Source organism: Colias croceus, chromosome 22 (genome assembly GCF_905220415.1).
Source record: "Colias croceus chromosome 22, ilColCroc2.1".
Classification (NCBI taxonomy): domain Eukaryota; kingdom Metazoa; phylum Arthropoda; class Insecta; order Lepidoptera; family Pieridae; genus Colias; species Colias croceus.
The window spans coordinates 8,421,052-8,444,581 of NC_059558.1; the positions used below are offsets into that span (position 1 = coordinate 8,421,052).

Below are 23,530 nucleotides of genomic sequence, written 5' to 3' on the forward strand. Positions count from 1 at the left end.
TTAACTTATCTGTCAGTTTAAAGGACGATGTTTGAAAATATACATCGAAATGTTAGGCTATCAGTAAGTAGTGAATTATAAGTTACTAAAAATTACTATGTTAATGTTAAGTAACTTTTAAAGCTTACAGTAGTTAATATTAAACAACAGTTTACAAAAAATAGTTATTTAGTACAACTTTTGAAGATAAACAAAACGATATAAAAACAATCTATTAATAGAATAATTTTAATTATTATAAACAATTGTAAACAGCTGATATTTATTTAAATGAAATGAAAGTTGTTTTATAATAAATACGACGATCCAAATAATGATTTTATACATACCTATTACATGCTTAAAAGCATGTTGGTATACATATAAGTAGGTAGTACTGAAATAATTATTTCCTGGTGTATAAATTAATATTACTATGATGAGAAAAATTTTAAATCCAGAATTTGGCACAGAAAAATTATTAAAATTCAAAAATGGAAGATAAAAATATGCTGTCTATGGTCATAATAGGTCTAAAAATAAATAAAGTTGTGTATAGCATTCTTTAATTTAAAAAAATGCGATGATTTTTAAAATCAAACCATGCTACATAAGTACTTGCTTTGTTTAGAAAATAGAAATATCCCAATTTTTATATTATATTATATTATTTTATTAATATTATTTTATTACCACACATAAAACAGCCTTTTCAGTGTACGGTTTACCGTTTAAGCGCGCCAAATTGAAACCCATACATAACATGTTAAATCAAATTATTATTCAATAATGTAAACATAATACTTAAATAATAAAAAAATATATAAAAGAAACAATAATTCTATAATAATCTTTCGTAAATTCTCATCCCTACCCGCCAAAGATCGGTACGCAATGCCGCGTATTTTGACATTTCACCGCGTTTTGGCGGGAACGACGCTCGCCACAGATTATATTCTTGTTGTTTTGAAATCGATTACGCGACGTTAAAGTTATAAATTGAATGTACAGTGAAAAAGTGCATAATAAATAATATGTGCATTTGATGTGTGAAATTACGTTATAGTGTTTTATAGTGGATATAAACTATATTATTTATCGACAAGTTATTAATCAGGTATGCAAACTGTTATATTATTTTTGTGATAGTTATTCTATATACTTACGTTATATTTTATTTGCCTATTAAATATTTAGGTAAAGGACCTACACACTTTTTTGGATCAGTTGAATGTTAAGAGATATTAATATACATATTACATGTATAAATAAAGATCAATAATATGATTAATTTTGTAAAATCACTTTTTGTTACTGTAAATATGTCATAGAATATAGTTACTTTAGAGTTTAGACCAAGAAATCGTTAATGTAACAGATTTTTCTATATGTAGAATTCAACATAAACCCTAAAAAGGAAATTTATGTGTTACGAAACCAGTATAGATTACTTAGAGATAGAACTCTTTTAAATGTAGAGTAGGTAATGCAATACATGCGAATTTAAACGCGATAAAATCAAAAGCTTTATTTTTTCCTGACTTAGTTTTTGAGGTTATTAATTGATCAAAGACAGAAATAATGTAGATGAATTATTATTATAGAAATAAAATAAAATAAAATTAAGAACGATTCCATTTAAATTGCATAAGACGAAACACTTTTGTGATAAAATTTATGTCACTGTAACGTTCTCATATATTTTTTTCTTACATACGTAACTAATGCTATTCATTTTTTTAATATAATTACGTCATTTACAATTTAGATGTATTTGCCTCCTTTGTGTTGTGGTTATTGTCTAGCGTACAATCAGCTGTCCTAGATACGATTCCGGTAGAGACTAATATTATATATACTACTCTAAATACTATAATAATTTGCAATTAGTAAGTGTTTAAATAAAAGATAAACGTTTATGATATCTATCATGATATAAGAAGTAAGGTAAAGCATATTTTTCAAACAATTTTAAAGAAATGAACAATTATGGACAAATTCAACGATGGCCAATTAGGTAGATTATGGCTTTAGATTCATTCTTAGATAGTTTTAATTTCGGAAAATTTTGCAAGGGTTTGGATTGTAACGGCCTTGCTTACTATTAGAGCTATTAAATATAATTGCAGCTTTTGTTAGATGCGACGTTTCTAAAAAATAATTTTATAGATGTTTTAAGTTTTGAGGGTCATCTGCACCTATCTATAATATATGGTCCTACTACCAGCCCGCGTATTATCTCAATAAAGGTAAAATCAAACACTAGAAAATACTTAAAATCAGTATCTAGTTTTACTAATACAACTTTTATTATTTATTTATCGATAAGATTTTGTTATAAAGTATTCGTAACTATGCCCAAAGCAATAGAACATACCTAAATAAATAAATAAATTGTATGATTTGTAGTAATTTCATAAAATTAAATGTGTATGTTTTTATTATTTTGTTACTAAGTATACTCGACAATCTATTAAATCGAACAAAAAATATTAACATATCTTATCATTATGATTAAGTAATTATTTGCAAATTGCGTGTTAAATTACAAATGAACTAATGGTCTTGACTCTCGACAAATTATGTTTTGATATTTATCATATTATGTTATTAGTTAAGTTTATAATTGGTGGCTTGTAAAGTAAGGACACAGGGGTTTTTTAATCATTACTTTTATGAAGTACTTCTTTCTTCTTTAATATTCTACAGTTTGTCGAAATTAATCAGTTATTTGGACAGTATTTATGTACTTTAATATGTGATAAGTAAAATTATTCATGCAAGTATTGTAACCAAAATTTATATAGCTTTTCAATCCTTTTAAATGTAGGTAGGTATTCCTTGTTACAGATCAAATTACCTACTCTTCAATCTAAATATCATCACCATATCCACAACAACATCACTAGGTACATAGTATAAAACAAAGTCGCTTTCTCTGTCCCTATGTCGCTATGTCCCTTTGTATACTCAAATCTTTAAAACTACGTAACAGATTTTGATGCGGGTTTTTTTTAATAGGTAGAGTGATTCAAGACGAAGGTTTTAGTATATAATTTTTTAGGTTTTAGACACAGCGGGCGAAGCCGCGGGCGGTAAGCTAGTTAAAAATATATTGCAGGACACATACTTACATTCACTAGAATACGAGCATTTTATAAGAAATAATTAATAGATGTCATTTCTATTTAGAAAATATAAGTTAAGGTATGTGAGTTAACAATTTAAATGAGTACCTAATTATGATCGAAGTCGCATTCAAGAACAAGTTAATAAAAAAAAAAAAAGGTTTTGCGAAACAATGTACGAATAACAACACTTCAAGGATCTTATATTTCCTTGAAGTGGATCTATATGCCTTTCAAACGAACCAAGGTTACATTCTTAACGTTTTTTCACATTATTACATTATGTAAATAATCATATGATACCAAATATAGTAATTTATTTTAAACGCACAAGGTGATTGACCGGGATTTACGTAATGATCAAAATAAACAACTTTTTAAATTGTTGTAACGATTGTAGTATTTGATGATGTTTTTTTTAAATTTAAGCATATTTTTAACTTTTCTGAAGCCTAATTTATTTTATTATATTGAAATTCAAATTCAAATTCAAATTAATTTATTTGCCAAAGAACATGGTATACATAGATGTCAGGTAACAATTGAGTTCCAGCATGTTCAGCCGTTATTAACAGCATGCAAATTATGTCACTTAATTTTAAATCAAAATTACAATTATTACATTATCATTAGGTACATTTCAAAGTCTACAATTATTATTAACAAAGTAAAAAAAAAATCACAATTCAAAATTTATATTGGAAGTAATCTGCCATTGTGTAAAAGGAACGCTCTGCGAGGAATCTTATGAGTTGACATTTCAGTTTTCTAAGTGGCAGTGATCTTAGCTCCTTAGGAAGGTGGTTAAAGATTTTTATGGCCATTGCATTTAATTTTATTAATGTGCGTTTAAATGTCGTTTTTAAATATGTACTTACGATTAACCATTACCCATAGATATGAACTGATGTAGGTATTCTTAATACTAATGATTTTGTGTTTTTGGAATAATAATCTCGATCACTTTAAAAGCATTTACTGTTAAAGACTTAATGATAAAGCTTTCTAATAAGTATATAATCAGATGTGAAAAATCTACGCCTTGGAAAATCTTTCTATTGTCTTTTTTAAATGTCGCCTAGATATTTAATGATTACATAATGTATTCTTTGGCAGATAATTATATGAAGTAATATTACTTATTCTTGTAGCTAAAACGACATGTATTTAACACTAGCTGTGCTCCGCGGTTTCACTGGCATTATTCCGTTCCTGCCCCCCTAGACAAGTGGCTTTCTATAAGCGTAAAGTTCAATAGAATAGACTACTAGGGGCTGTTGATCTTAGCGTGATGAATGATGAAATAGCCTTCCTCGATAAATGGGCTATCGAACACCGAAAGAATTTTTCAAATCGGTCCAGTAGTTCCTGAGATTAGAGCGTTCAAACAAACAAACTCTTCAGCTTTAGGTATTATAATATTGATAATTTGATAAAGTATAGATTATTTTATGTCATAAAAAACAGTACCTACCACGTTTTCCATAAATGAATTAATATTTTTGATCGTAATGATAGTTCAATATTAACTTATTAAAATAAATTTTTGTTAGAATTTGGATTGTTCATGTTCAACCTTGAGGTTTCGTCAGTTATCATCAAATATCAAGTAGAAATAACTTACGCTCGATTTTCAAGTTCATTGTCGAATTTTATTGGTGCATATTGTGCAAAATATTCTTATTTTGTACTAGCGGTCCGCCCCGGCTTCGCCCGTGGTACATATTTACATTTTTCTACATAAGAACTATCCTCGTACTTCAAGAAATATAATAAAAAAGAATTATCGAAATCGGTCCACCCGTTCGAGCGTGATGCCGTGACAATGTGAAACGGGTTTCATTTTTATATATATATACATATAGATAGATATAATATATTGCTTATAAACTTTATTATTTCATAAATTTAACATGGGTAAAGTATCTTTATTGTCGTTGAAGCTCTGTCTTTGAGGACTCTACCATATTATTAAGTTATCAAAAAATATACTGAAATACTTATTAAGTTATTTTAGAAAATACATAAGTAGGTAAGTTAAATATGTAAATTAAGGCTTTTTATATGAATTAAAGAAATTATTCGTCACAATAATAAATACATCTTACAAATTTCCATATAATTCAAGTCTCAAGATAAATCACAACAAAAGAATAAAATTAATAAAGTCTTGTTTAAAAATTGACCAACGTCTATTCCGCAACTGGTTATCTATTGTAGTGGTAAAAGTTTGAAGGTTGCGTTTGTAATTGATAGATTGAATCGATTGAAACTTAATGATACTAGTATACTTTTATAGTATACCTACTTGAATCTAAGTTTTACTATGTTCTACATAATTAATAATAGAGCTAGTTTTTATATCTATTTGTACTTTTTTACGGTGTATAATAATTACCTTAATCGGTTCAGCAACTGTTATTTATTAGTACTTTGTTAATAATATTCAATGTAAAAAAATTATATCAAGTGGATCGCGTATTGCGTTCAAAATCATTTTATTTGTCTATTCGCTTCCGAGTTTTTTCTAAAAAAGCAATTATTAATTACGATTAATTAGCCCGGTGTTACCGTACCATAGCAATCACTTTACATAAGCCCTGTGTGGGCGCAGCATAACTGCATTCCACCATACGCGGCCTGTGATTACTGTGATTCAGGCCCATTTGGTGATCTTATACAAATGTCAAGGTTTCATTGCCTAACCATGTTTTCAAAGAAACAGAGTAGGGTAAGATGTTGATCTATTAGTTAGGTACTTTATGTTGTATGCAAGTATTTGGATATTTAACTTGTGTGAATAACCTATTATATTATAAATTGCCATAATAAAATTTAGTATAGGTACGTACATTGGTCATTGGAGCTCTCCTTGCCTCACAGAATACTTATGTCTGTCTGCGCATGATGCGTTCCTACTTTCCTAGCAGTGTTTATCTTCCTTCCCATTTAAGCATGAATGAATTTTATTCGTCCATAAAATATGTATGATTAAGAATCAGATTAATTATTGCATAACGACCTGTCTGGCAGTATCACCCGCGAATAAATTCAGGGGCAGAATTGTTTTCCAAAAATAAAACAGTAGCGAGTAGCCTTTGTTAAACGACTATTTTATAATGAGCTTAGTCAATAAAAGAAAATGTCTCCTGGCCAAAAAAATACATAAATAAATAAAACATTTGAATCCAATTAAATCTAAACTGTTCGTAAACGCATAAACCTTTTGTCATAACTATGTTTACAAATAGTTACGAAATGCAATGACATCCCAAATTTTGTTCAATGTCGTAGGTTGATCATCTATTGACAAATCTCATATTAACCGACCTTTGTAAAGTGTGGTAATGTTTGTTGTAGCCACATAGTTAATTCCAATATTTATATACATGTTTCGAAACTACATTAAACATTTTATTCATTGAAAGATTTCATCTAATTTAGTTTGGAACCCATGGCGATCTTTACCCATCAATAGTTCGACCGCGCTGTTTGTTGTTTAACCTGCATTTTGTTTACTTACTATTAAGTGCAGCTGTATATCCACTTAACCAACTTAGCAAAAGCGTATGAAAACTTGTTGTTTAGTAACATTCGTTGGCCAGTCGAGTTATTTACGTAACGTATCTCGAATCTTAGCATGCCATATAGGTTTCTTAACTTAGTTTGCAAATTTTGCTGTATACCTATAAAATGTATATATTATGTCTGTCTATAATAAGCAAATTTAACAACCCAAACCCCGACCTTGGCCGGAACGATAATTTCTGCGAACAATATCTTGGCAATATTCATTATTTTTGGAAATAAAACAGCTTCACACATGCTTTTATATCAGCTATATCTACCAGAAATATAAAATCTTCTCTAAATAGAAATAATCTTACGAACTGTTTATTGTCTATTCGCTTCTGATACGGAAACAAATACAGACACAAACTCAAACTCAAACATTTATTTATTCAATTAGACTTCTTTTAGAAGCACTTTCGAATCGTCATTACATATTTTAACATTTACCACCGATTCGGAAAGCAGAATACCATCTGTTGGAGAAGACCCGGCAAGAAACTCCATAGGTAGTTGCTATTTTAAAAACACAATACTAACAAAACACATCAATATTAATAGTCTCAATAACAGCTCTACATAAAGGCTGTTTCACAATACAAAAATTTAAATTGTTTTTGTACGCCAAAAAGTCTGCATTGATTAATTACGCGAACTTTCTAGTAACTTATTGTTCTTACTTACTATTTGGCGCGTAACTCCTTTGTTCAAAATTATTTTACGTTTTTAGATCACTGGCCCTGATACAGATTCTATTGTTTTATAAATTTATAAAATGCATACAAACACGCACTTATTAATTTTCTTTGTATCGAACGAATATCTAACATACTACTTTTTCACATTTATTTACTACCTAGGTACTTTTTCTTTAGTGTTACAACTAGTCATAATAGAATGAATAATTAAAAAAAAAAGGTTAACATACAAACACAGCATTTGAAGCGTGTTGGATTATAGCCTAGTTGGAGATTAATTGAAATTATCACTACTACACATGCTTCGTCCCGCGGTTTCACCCGCGTGGTTCTGCTCATGTTAGTCTTAGCGTGATGATATAGTAGTCTATAGCCTTCCTAGATAAAAGGGGTATCTAACAAAGAAAGAATTTTTCAAATTAAACCAGTAGTTCCTGAGATAAGCGCGTTCAAACAAACAAACTAACTTTTCAGCTTTATAATATAAGTATATAGATACTATAAGTAGAAACAAAGTCGCTTCCTGTTGTGTCCATTTGTTAAATCTTAAGGGTCGCTAGAATGATATTATATGGACTGAATAACATTACGTAAAAAATGTTTCTTTTAATAATACACAGTGCGATATTGTATCAGTATTATAGGAAATATTTGTTCACAATATTTCGTATATAAGCTAGTTCTAGTAGTATATTAATAATACCTTTCTCTTCCGTAATGTAATATAATAATATACCTACCTAATATCAATTGACTATCATATCAAATTGGCAAACGTTTCGAGTTGGAAAGAGTCTATCTATTGCGCCAGAACTCAGAAGGAATCGAGAGCTTTATTTCATAATTCACGGAAATATTATATTTTGAATTGTAACAAACTATCTCAACATTGAATCGATTTTATATAAAAAATCGTTAAATACACAACACTTATTTTTAATAAAAAAAAAAAAAAAAAACTATTTCGACTTTTGAGTCGAAAATGTATACGTAATCTATAATATTATAAAAATGAATCCCAAAATGTGTTGGTAAGCGCATAACTTAAAAACGAAGTACGAGGATGGTTCTTATGGAGAGAAAACGTAAACATGTACCACGGGCGAAGCCGGGGCGGACCGGTAGTCGATTATAATATTATGTTACGTAATGGTTGAAACCAAGAAACATATTTCACTTGCGACAATTAAATGTCAGATTCGCGTTAATAATATTAAGGCTTGCAATGAAAAATGATGATGACCTTAAAGATGCATTTAATAACTCCTTGCATTTAATTGACTTTACCCATACCAAATTTGATACATTGTTATTTCTTAACACACAATTACTCTTTTAATTATACTTAATATAGTGTTTAACACAATATGTATACAAAGAGTTCGAATTTTTTCAGAGCACTGATGAAACGTTTCGAAATCATTTAGTCCAGTTGTTTTCTAGTTCAATGGCACTGTACTAACAACATTATTACTTGTTTCAGATGGCTTCAAGATGTTCCGCAAGGTGAGGCGGAAGATGTGTTATATCTTCGCATTCCTTTTATTCATAAGTCTCTCGAACGCTCTGCCAAAAGCGCTGGATTTCCCAGAAAATATACATTCAAACAACGATATTGACAATGATATCATCGACTTTGACGATGAGTATTCATTGAAATATAATAAGAAATATGACAGTTCATCATGGAATGACTATAATAAAGATTCATATAGATATACTGTTGATAAATATTCCAAAGATGATCAAGACAATAAGAAACTAGATAGTAAGAATAATGAAACAGACAGTGTTTCTGTTACAACAGAATCGGAAGACTTAAGTGTTATTCCAATTGAACTTATATCAACTACAGAAAATGGAAGCTACGTTGAAACAACGACAGAATATGATTTAACTGTTATCCCTTTATCATCTACTGATAAAACTACACCTCTAGTCCTAAATGATACGTTCATTTTATCAGTGTCTACTGAAAAATCAGAAGATTACAATAATACAACTGAATTTTTTGAGCTAACTACAAGAGCGAATTATAGCGAGGCTACAACGATTAGTATTAGTAATTTATCTATACCAACAACAACAGAGTATGAACTGGAGAATGCAACAGATTCATTTACCACAGAATCAAGTACAATGATATCATCGAACAAAACTGATTCAAATAAAACTGCCAGTACATCTACAGACGTTGTTGACAGAGGTATAGAAAGTGGAGAGGTAGAAGATGTCCCAGTATTTACAGAATTAGATACAGAGGAACAAGATGTTCCAGAAGATTATTATGATTCAAAAGATATAGTGCCAACACCAGCACCAAAGACAGACGCGTTGTCTGTGATCTTTGGTTTTGCTGGTAGCGTGGTAGAGGGTGTTGTAGAAAGTGTAGCGGAAAGACTGTTTCCTAAAACGATTTATGATTTATTTAAGAGAATGCAGAAACAAAACGAAGCATTGGAAGCGGAAAAGTTGCGGAGCAGAGAGGAGAATGGTGGAATAGGTATGGTAAATATTTTGTATTAACTGTAGATATTATTATAAAGGCACATATTTAGGCGCCTTACACTTATTTCTCTTAAGAAACGAAAAGGTGCGGTAAATGACAGCTTAGAATATATTTCTGTAACCTTTTAGTTTTGAATATCAATGTACCTGTGAACTGAACAGAACATATTGTAATGAATTCAGACGATAGGTACCAAAGTTTTAAACTTATTTTATTTTGATGTTTGAATGACGACGCGGTTGGCGCAGTGGTAAAGTAACTGCCTACTGAGCCGACGGTCCCGGGTTCGATCCCCGGTCAGGGCAAATATTTGTGTGATGAACTCAATTATTTGTTCTTGGGTCTGGGTGTTATTATCTACATAATATGTATTTATTAAATATTATATTTATCGTCGCCTAGTACCCACAACACAAGCCTTCATTGAGCTTACTGTGGGACTAGGTCGATTTGTGTAATATTGTCCTATAATATTTATTTATTTATTTATTTATGTTAGTAATATAATTACTTTAGGTTTCGTACTAATACCTATCAGAAATGACCGAACTAAATGTACTATAACTATCTCATTTCAGGCCACTTCACACGAGGCGTCATTAAATCAATATCCACTGGTCTGAGCAAGCCCTTTAGCCAGTTAATGGCTGGAGCTAGAGACATTGGCTCTTTGGACAGTGACAGAGGCTTCGTCAGTAGTCTCGCGTCGGGTGTGACCAGTGTGGCCAATGTTGCTAACTCTATGGTGGATATGTTTAAGGATCGAGTGCAGGCTATTTATCCAGGTAATGGAATAAAAATTACTGTTAGGGACAGCAATGTTTCGATTAATACTAGTTCCGCGCGGTTTTACCCGCGTGGGACCGCTCCTATTGGTCTTAGCTTGATGATATATAGCCTTACTCGATAAATAGGCAACACACCGAAAGAATTTTTCAAATCGGACCAGTAGTTCCTGAGATTAGCGCGTTCAAACACAAACAAACTCTTCAGCTTTATAATATTAGCATAGATTAAGTTTGCAGTTAAACTTCTAAATGCACATTAAGTTTGAGTGTTCCATTATTCATTAAATCATTAGTCTTATCATAAAAAATGTAAAATGTTCGTATTCTCTTTATGCTAGTAGATACTGGCCTCCGATTAATATTCCTATTTTTATAAAATGACTTAGGTACATTTTCTATTACAAACTGTCTTTCGGTGTTCTACTAAGAACTAAAAGATTTTCCTTATGATCATTTTTCCAGGTACCCTCTGGTGCGGTGACGGGCACTCTGCCCAGGCCCGCTCCAGTGACTTAGGTCTATTCTTCTTCACGGACACTTGCTGCAGGCAACATGACGCTTGCAAGCTGTATATTAAAGCTGGCGAGACGAGGTTCGGGCTCACCAATACTGGGCTCTTTACTAGGTTCGTGATTTATTACTATTACACTATTATTTATTACCTATTTACTTTTGCGTTTATATTGTGTATAATAATGTTTCCGTTTACTTTTATTTATGTTTAGGCGAAATTTTTTTCTTCATCTTATATTCTTGTTTATTTAACCCATTATGTGATAGGTTATTGCTATTCCGAATCAAAAATTACAGTACGAGATTAAATGTTTATGATAAAAGCCATTTTATGTAATTATGCAGGTAACATTCGTTACGCCAACTTGTTATAATTGTCTTGACATAATCGATGTTATCATTTCGCGACAAAATATTTCAAAAATCCTCATTTGCAAAGGTTACGCTATTATATAATAAACCAAATTGTGACATTTCCATAAACAACACATGTGACTTATATCTCGATCGAAATTTGCATATAAAAGTAATACATACAAAACACAATATGACCCAGATTTATGTCATTTTCGCAACTATATCAGATTTTATCATTGTGTGAGAATATAGCTCTAAAAGTTGAATCTACGATCTGAAGCCGTGTTATTACCATTTAGTAGTAAATTACAACTATAAAGTTGCAAAATAAATGTTTATTCGTCTATTATGACACAGAAGATCAAAGATTAAGATACCTTCGCGATGACAAACAAGTCTGGAGATTTCACAAAACGACATAAATGGATGCTAACAATGTAAATGCCAAAGTGAGATTTTTATCTGTGTTTTTAATCTCGAAACCGACTTTTAAGAATATTTGGCTAATTCTAGTGATAAGGTACGATACTATAGGTACGATAATATGCTAAACATAATATAATTTAAGTAGCAAATATAAATAAAAAAGGCGTGTGTGCCGAGCACACGTGTCAGACTCAGACGTAATACTTCTTTCTCCATGACGTGAAAGTATCAACATGATGCGACCTTGATATTGTATTCCCAACGCGCTTAAAGAAGTTTCACTTCCAAAACAAAGTTAGTCAGAGACACTTATTTTAGACGACAAAGGCTGTCGTCTAAAATAAGTGCTTTTAGCTTTTACTTCAAAGCTAGCTAAATCTACCAGCAAACTGTTACCAATTAACATCACGTCACCAACCATCACGACAACAATTAGAAACAATCACGATTAAAATCCAATCCAACGGCACCAAAGCCAAGTGATAAGATCACGGCACACTTTCACCTGCGCTTGCGCAACGGTTATCTAACGAGCCGCGCGCCGCAGTTTCCGAAATCCGATCATTGTGTGATACGCTTGTTATATCCGTTTATTAAAATACAATAGTACAAAGTAGATAGTCTAATTTGAGTTGTCATTTATAATATGGCTGACCTTGTTATGTTAAAATCATGTTAATTAGGTTTAAATAAAAAAAAAGAAATTATTATTTAACAAGTTAATAAATAATGGATAATACGCGTAAAATCAAACAAAAGAAAATAAACTTTGTTTTAGTATCTTATCATTTAAAATAACAAACAACCTCAAAACGAGGACTAAACACATAGGCTACTATCACAGTATTAGGTACCATATTTCCTAATATTGTAATACTGTGCTACTATATTATAATGATGTACTAATTATTATTGCGGTAAATAAGCCTTTAATTATCAAGACAACAAATCTATCTCTAGCTAGAGGGAATCCCGTCAGGAATTATGAAATGAGATCACCGGACATTTAGTTAAGAATACAATTGGCAGAAGCCACTGACTCCTGAATGTCTTAAAGGGCCCTATGAAAATGAAAATGAAAAATCTTTATTGAAGCATTTAAACACGATACAAATAGAAATTTAACAATATCAGAAAGATTTGCTGTAGCCTATTACACAAAAGTTTTAGCAATAGCTCCCACACTAAAGAACCTTGAGTCGTGGGGGCTATGGCTTCATATTACAACTATACTATAATTTATCTACCCAATTAACATCTTCACCTATTCCCAGATCGCACTGCACTTGCGACACGAAATTCCGCGAATGTCTCAAGAAGACCAACTCGCTGGTGTCCGCGCAGATCGGGCTCACTTACTTCAACGTGTTGGGGCCGCAGTGCTTTCGTAAAGCACACCCGATTGTCAAGTGCGTGAGGAAGACGAGGTAAAGTGACACTGTATTAAATTATACAAAATAATATGTATAATGTGTGTATCATATAAACAAAGATATTTATAAAAAAATATACTGGCTGAATTGAGAACCTCCTTCTTTTTTGTAGTCGGTTAATAATGCGATGAACGTAATTTGAACATTATGTTTCACTACATTATGTCTGGACAATGTATGAATTTAAATATTTTCGATTTGATGTCTTAATATGTATCCATTAAACTTATAGGATTTTTAGCATTAAGTTGATTTAGTTAAAATAACGTTTAATTAAATATAGAGACTCATTTTTTATATTCATTAGAATGATGTCAGTAATTGTACTTTCATTGATCTCGTTCTCATAATAAATTATGACTAACTGCAATCCACGAGAGAGTTAAATAAACACTTTATTAATATGTTTATTTTCTAATATTTCAGGTTAACTGGCCAGAAATGCGAAGAGTACGAATTGGACTACACAAAGCCCAAAATGTGGCAGTGGTTTGACAATGACACTTTCTAATCACATAGTGAAGAAAATAGAGACTTTCTTTAAAAAAATAGTGAAAAGGTGACTTTAAAAATTACACAGAAAACAGTGTTGTGAAAAAAAAATCGATGATTTGACCATTCGCCCTCGGTCTCCCCACGTTTAATTTTTTTTTTAAATTTAGGAATTACAGTTTATTTAACAATAAAAAGTGGTACTTTTGCAATTGAAGTTATATACGAAATAATGTTAATATTTAATTAAAATGCGATTAAAAACGAATATCAGTCGATTAATAATTTTTAACGGGTATATAACGTGATTTTTTAAAATTGTTTATCAAGTAACAAAGTTAAAAAATTGAGAATGAATCGTGATTTTTGTCCATAAACGAAGTTAAAAACATGTACAACACATCTATGTAATACCTATGGTTTTCTTATAAAATGTTATCATATTAATATAATGTACCTATGTATTAATATAATACCTTACAGATATAATTTTATTCGAAAGGAAAAAAAATATTATGAGACAAACATTATCTATAGCTAATAAAAAGATTTTCCCATAAGTCGTTATTTTCTCAAACAATTCTTTAGTATTATAATAACGAATTATTTTTATAACCATGAAATAATTTAATAATAGTGTTAAGTTATTGTACAAATGTTTTATACGTGATTAAAATTATTATAATGTTACAATGTGTTTCATTTAACTATAACGCCTGATGATTTTTACTGAGCTATACATTTTGCTTACGAGTTTTAAGACATACCGACATGTTCAAAAACGTGTTATATGTTAAAAAAGATCTTAAAATAATAGCTTACCCATAAAATTAATTAAACTTGTAATGACGCCTAGAAAAGAGTATCTAACGAATTAGCTCCTAAATAATTACAATAGTTTCAAAAGACGTAACAACATTTTTTTATCTAGATAAAGCTGTTCAGTAATTTTTGCTTAAAAATACGGCAATGAAATATTTTTGGATTAATGTAATCTGCCATTAGATCGCATTTCGTAAAAATTATATGCACTATTTCGCTATTCTATTTTTTGAACACAAATGACAAATAAATAACTGTCTGAGCTTTTTCCTCACAAACTTCCGCTGGGTTTCGAACCCATGGTTTCTTGCTCAGACGTCTGAGTGTACGTATCAAATAAGAAAAATCTACCATGTTTTATAAATGACTACAAAACCAGCTGCCAATTATTTTAATAAAATAAATCTTCACATTGTTCAAGTTGTGTGATCTATTTGGTAAAGGAAAATACAATTTGTATAGGACAACTTGACGAAGAAATCAGCATGTTCATGAACCAAAAATTTTCACGACATGTAACCTGATTCATGCCGGTTTATAATTTCATAGAGCAGGCTTATCGTAGTAGGTACAGGACGATAAGGAATAAATAAAACAACAATAGTATTTTTTACAAAAACGTCAGAATATATTTCGAAATGTCACATTTAACATAACTGTGGCGTTACACTATTCAAAGAAAATCTATTACAAAAACGAAATTGCTCGGTCGAGCCGTTTTCTAGTGACGAAAAATTTGTGCATCGATTAATAGGTATATATCAGAAAATTGTGTATAAGATATGTCATTTATCAGTTTCAAAATGATATTCCGATGATTATCATTTTATATTTATTAATGGTATTGTAAAAAACTTGGCGGTTGTGTGCGAATCACTGAGTGTTGTGATTTTGTTCTACGATTGACTGAAGATTTTACTCCTTTAATAATTATTAGCAGTTTTGAACTGAACACTTATACCTTTATCTGTAAAAAAGATGTTGCAAGTAAATTTGAATTTGGTTACGGACAATGCTAATAAATATTTCCATAAAGAAGGACCGAATGTAGGTATACCTACTAAAAATTGTACATGAAAACTCAAAATTAATTGGTAACTACAAGATTTTACTTTTTTAATGTTGATGAGAAAAATAGGGATTAATAACTAAACATCACCAATCTAATATATATAAATCTCGTGTCACAATGTTTGTCCTCAATGGACTCCTAAACCACTTAACCGATTATAATAAAATTCGCACACCATGTGCAGTTCGATCCAACTTGAGAGATAGGATAGTTTAAAGGTACCACGGGCGAAGCCGGGGCGGACCGCTAGTATATTATTATAATACTTTTTTTACGTTTTATTAGGATCTATAATAGATCCTAATAAAACGTTTCCAAAGAAAACATTAAAATATTTCAGTACATCAGTGTCTCGCACACAGCAACCAAATCACTGTATGAATATGATAATAATTGATAAGCAATTAGCAAAATATCTACTTTATAGTAATCGTTTGTAAACTTACGGAATGATCGTTAAACTTTATGTAAACATTACACATTGGTAAACATTTAATGTTACATGTATTGGGATGTCACAGTACAAATAATGTTGTTTGCCTATTCGTATTTGTATAATATAAAATTGACGCTCAAATTAGAGATATAAAAAACTAATACCTCACGGTAAAATAATTATTTCGAGTAGTATGTTAGTTTGGTACAAATAAATGTTTGAATGTTGCTATATATGTATAAATGTGAAAACTCTATCATAGAGCAGGAGATACCTTTGCTATTTGCATCTGTATTATTTCTTATTACATACATACTAACAAGCAGTAATAAAATACACAACATTATAGTTTGTGAAATTCACTTGTTATTTGTAATTTCATATTCCATTCCAATTGTTTAAAAGTCGCTTTTACAATATAGATGTCGCAGGCTGCAGGCAAATTGTATTATCTCGCCGTTTACAAATGCTCGGCATTTTGTAAAATGCTGCGGATTTACTTTTTTCCAAAATTCCACAAAATGCCGAGCTTTTGTAAACGGCGAGATTATACAATTTGCCTGCGACATAGACACAACAATTTTACGAATTTCATGCGATAAACTTACTTCTAAACACAATATTCGTCAAAATAAATAATTTTACAGTATACAAATACGAAGAACTCTACAAAATGTTATAAAACTCTAAGGTAAGCTACGCCTACATTCTATGAAAAATTCTATCGCTTATAAAGGTATTGCTTAAAATGGTCCAATGGGGTTATATTAGGCTTGATTTACTTTAGGATCAGACTTGAGGACCTCAAATTTAATTTAACAGGTCTATGAAGCAGCAGTAGTTAAAAGTTACAAGAATTTTTCAGCACATACTTGATTTACTTTGAAGATGTTTTCACCAGAGAAATGAAATTGTTTGAAATATTCACTTATTTTTTTATAATTTTGAGTCAGACAATCTTCTTATTATTTAAAAACCGGTACTTATTTTTATCTGGTGAAAACATCTCCATTTTCATTTTTTCTTAGCTGATATTTAAAGTCTGTGTTGCCAGATTTTAATATAATTGTGAATTACAATAATTGTCTTGATAATTTTCTCAGTGTTTTATTTCATTTTGTTTTGTTATTTTATAAAATTTGTTATTTAATACTTCATTTTATTTCATATTTATATGCTCAATGTATAAAACAGCTGTTATTTACATTTATTTGCGTTTGATTAGTATTTAGAATGTTTTGTAGATTATGATGTATTTGCTGAGAAAAGAAAGATGAAAAGCCATTGAAGCTTATTTTTATGTTGAATGAATATGATCGATGCAAATCTAACTCGTTTTTACTTTATTGTCATATCCCTGAGTCAATGTATCCGTTACAATGCTGTTATTTCATACTTAATCATAAATTTTGTGAATATTTGATATGAAATAAATAAATTTTAACGTCACTTCCTTTTAAATGAAGGAGAGGAAATTGTTTTTGGTGAAAAAAAATGTGAATTTATTGAAAAGTATTCTATATGGTCTATTACTTACCTATTTAGCTATGTTCGAATAAGTTCAAAAAAGGAGATGGAGGAGAAATACAGTTTTACATAGTATATTCTATAACAGCATTGTTTACGGATCAATTAGTTTCGTACTCAATCGTGTCTTCTCGAAGTTAGTTATTCATTTCAAGAATGTATTAATTTCATACACAATCAAGATTATTGACAAATTTGCATGCATTTTATCTAAATTATATAGAATTATAACATAGGCGCGAAATTGAGTCATAGATTCTGTAGATTTGCGTGGAATTGTCTGCAATTTTATTTTTTATTTCATAAAAATAAATCATCGTAATTTTTTTTTTATTTAAAATAATTCCTAAAAGTAATATGAAGTTCTTATAATAGCGCCTTTCAAAGTATTATTTAGGTTTGGTAATCACATCCCTGTGAGAAACATAGTACTTTATATAAATTTTCAGTATTAGGTATTGCGTGTAAATAGTGTTCCTTGCACACTTCACTTCAAAAATGTGTCATGCAAATTTGTCAATCAACATGATCATCTAAGAACTACTGCTGGTGACAACTAAGACTAGAATGGGCCAGGATAGTCCAAGGGCGAAGTGGAATTGGTGTTACATTTGGACCCTGGGTTTAAGCTTTATCTGACACTTAACACTAGGAATCGTATTTCCACAGACATTTAGATATATCAATTTTATTTTAGAGCAGTTCCATAGTTCAGTTTGGTGCAAAATTATTATACTAGAAAAATTGAACCAGATTGCATATATCGTTAATACAGTTGTGATACTGAATCTTTATAACATTTATATATTATAGCTTAACAGATCTTACTAATATTATAAATGCGAAAGTTTGTGAGTATGTGTGTGTGTGTGTGTGTTTGTTACTCTTTTACGCAAATACTACTGAACCGATTACACTGAAATTTAGCATATAGAGGGTAACGTGGATTAACACATAGGATAGGTTTTATCCCGGAAATACATGCGGACATAAATACTATGCGGGTTTTACTTTGAAAACGCGGGCGAAGCCGCGGACGTTAAGCTAGTTCAGTGTGCCTAGTGCGAGTTTTCATCGAGTACGAAACGTTACTATCGCGTTTGCGTCACAGCCGAATTAGTATGGGAAATCGAACAGCGCCCCTAGCGGACGTATGGGGAAGCTTTGATTCCCCATACAAATTTCGCTGTGACGCAGACGCGAAAGTAACGTTTCGTACTCGATGAAAACTCGCACTAGGCACACTGGTATGTTATTCGTGCTGGGGTCTGGCTCATAAGCACATAGTATGACCACATGACGGAATATATCACATGAATGAAACTGCTCTAAAATATTAAAATACAAAAATTCAACATCAATACAGATAAAACACATTTTCTTATATCTACACACATATTAATTAAATATTAAATATAAATCAATCTAGCGTCTATTACGTACGCAATAAAGGAATTCTAATAATATAAGGCAAACGGGTTTTACGGAGGGATTAAAAAACTTTTTCACTATACCAGGCACTGAAGATGTCTAACCAATTTAAGGACTAAGGACTAATTTGTTTGTTAACCCACCACCGCATTGCATTGAATTTTTTTCTTCATGGCAAGAACATGACGTTTGACGTAATATTTTTTTTATTTCACAAATGACATGGCGGCAAATTTAGAACTTATCCTATAATTATTATACAAAATGATTGTGCATATTTTCTCATAATAAGACAGGCTGGAAGACTGACAAACTGTGGAATTTATAATAAAAATTTATCGATTTAAATGAAGATAATTTTAACTCTCTGCGGTGGTGATGTTTCCATGATTTTTAGGATGGGCTACAAACTTCAAATACAAATCGAATGATCCAGGAACATTTTGCTTTCAGTTTTTCAGGCTCCTGAAAAACAGTTTTTACTATCTTAGGAGCCTGGGTCGCTCTAATTTGTAAAATGTTATTTATTTATTTATTTCAATCTATTGTTTTCCTTTCTCGTTTCCTGTAAATTATTTTTGACTTCTTTCTACTGATATTTTTTGACTCATGTTTTATATTTAAGTTAGCTACATGATATTTTCATAAACATTAAGCTCCTGTTATGTCAAATAACTGTGACAATGCTAAACATTCGCCTTTAAATTCGCCATGCTGTTTTAAACCGGATAATCATCTAAATTCCTCAGGGTAGTCCAGTCCGTATGTCTTCCAACAAGTGATAACTGCGTTAAAAACAACCGACTTCAAACTTGCACTTGCAAAATTTACAAATACCTACAGACAAAAATGCTCATAAAATAAAAACTACTGGGCCTATCCGAATAAAATTTTAATTGGACCAATTCGACACCATCCTGCATCGAACAAAAAAAGAATCACGTAAATCGGTTCAGAAACCTCGGAGTAATCGGTGTACATACATTAAAAAAAAAAAAAAAATATACCAGCCGAATTGATAACCTCCTCCTTTTTTTTGAAGTCGGTTAATGATATAAGAGTTCGATTCCTTTTGATTTTTTTGTCTATGAAAACCAATATGAAAACTATACTTTCAATTATTTAGAATACAAGAGAATCACAAGGAATTTATATGAATACCCGGTTTTACAATGTTATATTTCTCTCTGTTTTATTGACCAGATATCTAGCTATCTCTCTAAATGCCTATTTCTAATTCGTTTAGCATTTAATATGGACCCAATTGGTGTTATTGTTTCAAGGTAAAGCGTAGAAGCAAGGTACCATAGATTATAGAGTATAGGGAAGCTTATTTTTGAAGATTTTAAATAGGTTAAATAAGGGAATACTTATTCTGTTTACAATACACATTTATATGTAATGTGTCGTATTAAACATAGTAAGGATATAATTTTTAACATAAATTTATATTAAAATAGTTGAAAGGAAATGAAAGTAATCGTTATATCTAATTAAATTTAAATATAATAATATAATACCTAATCCTAATTGGTGTGAACGAACATTAATTTAGGAGTCACAGGGATCACATATAAGTCCATATCTAACACTATGCATAATAATAATTGATATTACGTCAAATGCAGTATGACCATAGAGTTAATTTTTTAATGGCAGGCTTATGCAAACTTTTTAATTTGTCGATTATATTTCCATTTTCCTGGTATAAATATGATTTTATTATAAAAAGAGAGATAACAGTATCTTTTCAATGATCATACTGGAATTTGATAGTATACAATGTTTCTAAACCTACTAATACTTCCGATTTTCCTACACCTTGTTATGTTTCCTTTATATCATTTTATAAGCAAAACAAGCATTCGATTGTATAATAATTTAGCGGGTTGTATAATATGCCAAAATTTGTAAAAAGATTTATGTTATCTAAGTCAGGACTTTGTAATATTGAAGGTTATTCAATTTACTTCTATAATTTTATAGTTAAATCATGAACGTAGATTTTATTTTTTGTAATCATCTCGTTCCAATCTTAAAAAAAAAAGAAAATTCAAAAGTGGAATAGCAATTTTGGCGCCTTTTTACCATAGATAACACAAAATATACGTTTCACTTTTTCATCAACAGATGGCGTTGAAACTGTTAACATATTTTCTTTGATTTAAAATTCATCAATCACATTGTATAAACATTAAACATTCCTTTTCAATGATTTGAAATACTTTTCTCGCCGGCCCGTCTTTCCCCCTATTTACGACTGCGTGTACACACTCCTCCATAATATCTAAATATTAAATATGTATATTCATAGTCTAAATTATATAGTCAAAAATTATAAAATAAAAAACAATAAACTATAAATCAAAGTGGACGCTGTAGATAGTAATATGGACGTCATTTTTAGATCTTTTTTAGACATCATAAATTTATAATGAGCAATTCTATATCGGGAATTGATTGAGGAGTAAACAATCTTACAATACAATTCAATATTTTCATAAACATTTATGACTCGTTTCAACAACGTACAAATAAAAAAAAAGATTAGTTTTGGGTTTATTTTTTTTAATTCCCGCACAAATGTATCTTTTTACTTTTGACAGCTCACATAGAATAATAATGTGATTTTTTTTATTGTATGTTGTTGAAGCGAGATGAACATCAATGATATATAGCATAATATATTACAAAAAGTGGTCAAAGTTCAGGACAATGGAAATTGTACTTGAAAAAAATAGTTAATACAGTTATTACAAATAAAGTAGTAATTCCAAATAAATGCTACGGGAGGGGTCACACAGGGGGCAGTTTCCCTACGAGTACGTGATCGCGCAATCGAAGAACGGGAAACATGCGACGGAGTCGGCGATGGAGTGCTAGAGCACGTGCAGATTTTCGCACGACTTTGACTTGGAGTCGCGCGCCCACACGCGCCCGAGGAGACCGCGCACCTGAAATATGAATTGTAGCTTATTACCAATTAGCGTGATGATATATAGCCTACATGATGAAACTAGCATTCCTCGATAAATGGGCTATCTAACACCGAAATAATTTTTCAAATTGGACCCGTAGTTCCTGAGATTAGCGCGTTTAAACAAACAAACTCTTAGCATTATAATATGAGATAACATTGAAAGTAAAAAGCTTTAGATAAATTACTAACACAATATTCGATCTGAAATTATACACGACGTAGGTACTAACGTGCACACGGACGTTTTAGGAGAAGATAGACTGATTTTGAATTAAAGCATAGATTAATAAAATTGAGACAACATGATTATAATTGTTTAAAAGTTTAACAACTACTAATAAACAAACAAAAATACCTTAACACTAGCAGACAGGCGCGTGCGTTTCCTGGGCGTGCTCGAAGCAGAGGCGGGAGCGGGCGCGGGCGCGGATGCCGTCGCATCCTCTAGCGGTGAGCGGGCGCGGGAACGGTTCTTGCGGGATGTACTGCGTTTTCTGAAGTTATAACATGCTTTTTTAAAATTATGGATGCTTTATTCACTCTTTATTTGTGGAGAAATGTATGTTCTGTAATTGTATACATATTAGGTATGTTTGCGAATATTATGTACGATAATTTCTGAGAATATTTGTGGGTGAGAATATTTGAAATAATATTTTAGGTGTAAAGTGTGTCTATAAAACATGTAGTGATAGTTTTATGTAAGAAGTGGACACGCTCTATAGCGACTCTAGCGGCGAGCGGGCGCGCGAACGGCTCTGCTCTGCTCGGCGAGAACTGCTGCGTTTTTTAAAGTTATATATCACGTGTTTTGCATTATATATGATGTAAATATTTTATATGAAGATTTTCGCGGAAAATAAAATTATCTCGTGGATTGATTTGCAAAATTTCAATTTTAAATTATTTTTAAATTTCCTGCGAATATCTATATTTTATTAATTGATGGGCTCAGGCAGTGCTGATTGTGGTTGTAAATTTATCAAAAAGCCGAGAAACATCAAAAATACTGATGAAGTGAAATGAAAATTCAAACGCCTACAGACATGTTGATTAACATTTCGTTATGTACAAATTTGCTGGTGCAAATTTGTCGAGGACAATAAAATTTAAATAATTGGAGAACCAGATTTCATTTACACAGATTGAGGTTAGATTTAGTCGAGCTAGTTACTCCATTGTTCTTAAATGAAACTTAAAAAAATCACATTTTTACAAGCTTGGCATTTCGTCAATTTCTTCAAAAATAAAAAAAAGAGATCCTTTTACACAAGTAAGTCCATTTTTTTTGTCTAAGAAACCGTCTAGTTTCATAAAATATTAATTTCATAGCACTCTACACATTTCTTGGAAATCCTACTTAGCTCGT

General features: G+C 30.8%; 2 protein-coding genes across 2 annotated transcripts in view; one reads left to right on the forward strand and one right to left on the reverse strand.

Annotated features, from left to right (window-relative positions):
- Positions 1 to 889: 889 nt before the first annotated feature.
- LOC123701793 lies at positions 890 to 14,583 on the forward strand. The gene is made up of 6 exons (XM_045649353.1): positions 890 to 1,096; positions 8,859 to 9,878; positions 10,463 to 10,669; positions 11,135 to 11,297; positions 13,243 to 13,395; positions 13,828 to 14,583. The coding sequence occupies exons 2-6, from the start codon at positions 8,870 to 8,872 to the stop codon at positions 13,910 to 13,912; spliced, it is 1,617 nt and encodes a 538-aa protein (XP_045505309.1). The 5' UTR covers positions 890 to 1,096; positions 8,859 to 8,869; the 3' UTR covers positions 13,913 to 14,583.
- A 6,634-nt stretch (positions 14,584 to 21,217) lies between these two features.
- Positions 21,218 to 23,530, reverse strand: part of LOC123701819 — a 143,732-nt gene continuing 141,419 nt past the window's right edge. The window contains exons 13-14 of the mRNA XM_045649385.1: positions 22,517 to 22,655; positions 21,218 to 22,135 (exon numbers count right to left, since the gene is read on the reverse strand). Coding sequence (XP_045505341.1) covers positions 22,061 to 22,135; positions 22,517 to 22,655 — 214 coding nt within the window. The 3' untranslated portion in view covers positions 21,218 to 22,060. The remainder of the gene's footprint in view (positions 22,136 to 22,516; positions 22,656 to 23,530) is intronic.

Coding starts and splice junctions, on each gene's coding strand:
- LOC123701793 (XM_045649353.1), top strand. CDS start 8,870: ATGTTCCGCAAGGTGAGGCGGAAGATGTGTTATATCTTCGCATTCCTT. Junction 9,879..10,462: donor AGAGGAGAATGGTGGAATAG/GTATGGTAAATA, acceptor ATCTCATTTCAG/GCCACTTCACACGAGGCGTC. Junction 11,298..13,242: donor AATACTGGGCTCTTTACTAG/GTTCGTGATTTA, acceptor ACCTATTCCCAG/ATCGCACTGCACTTGCGACA.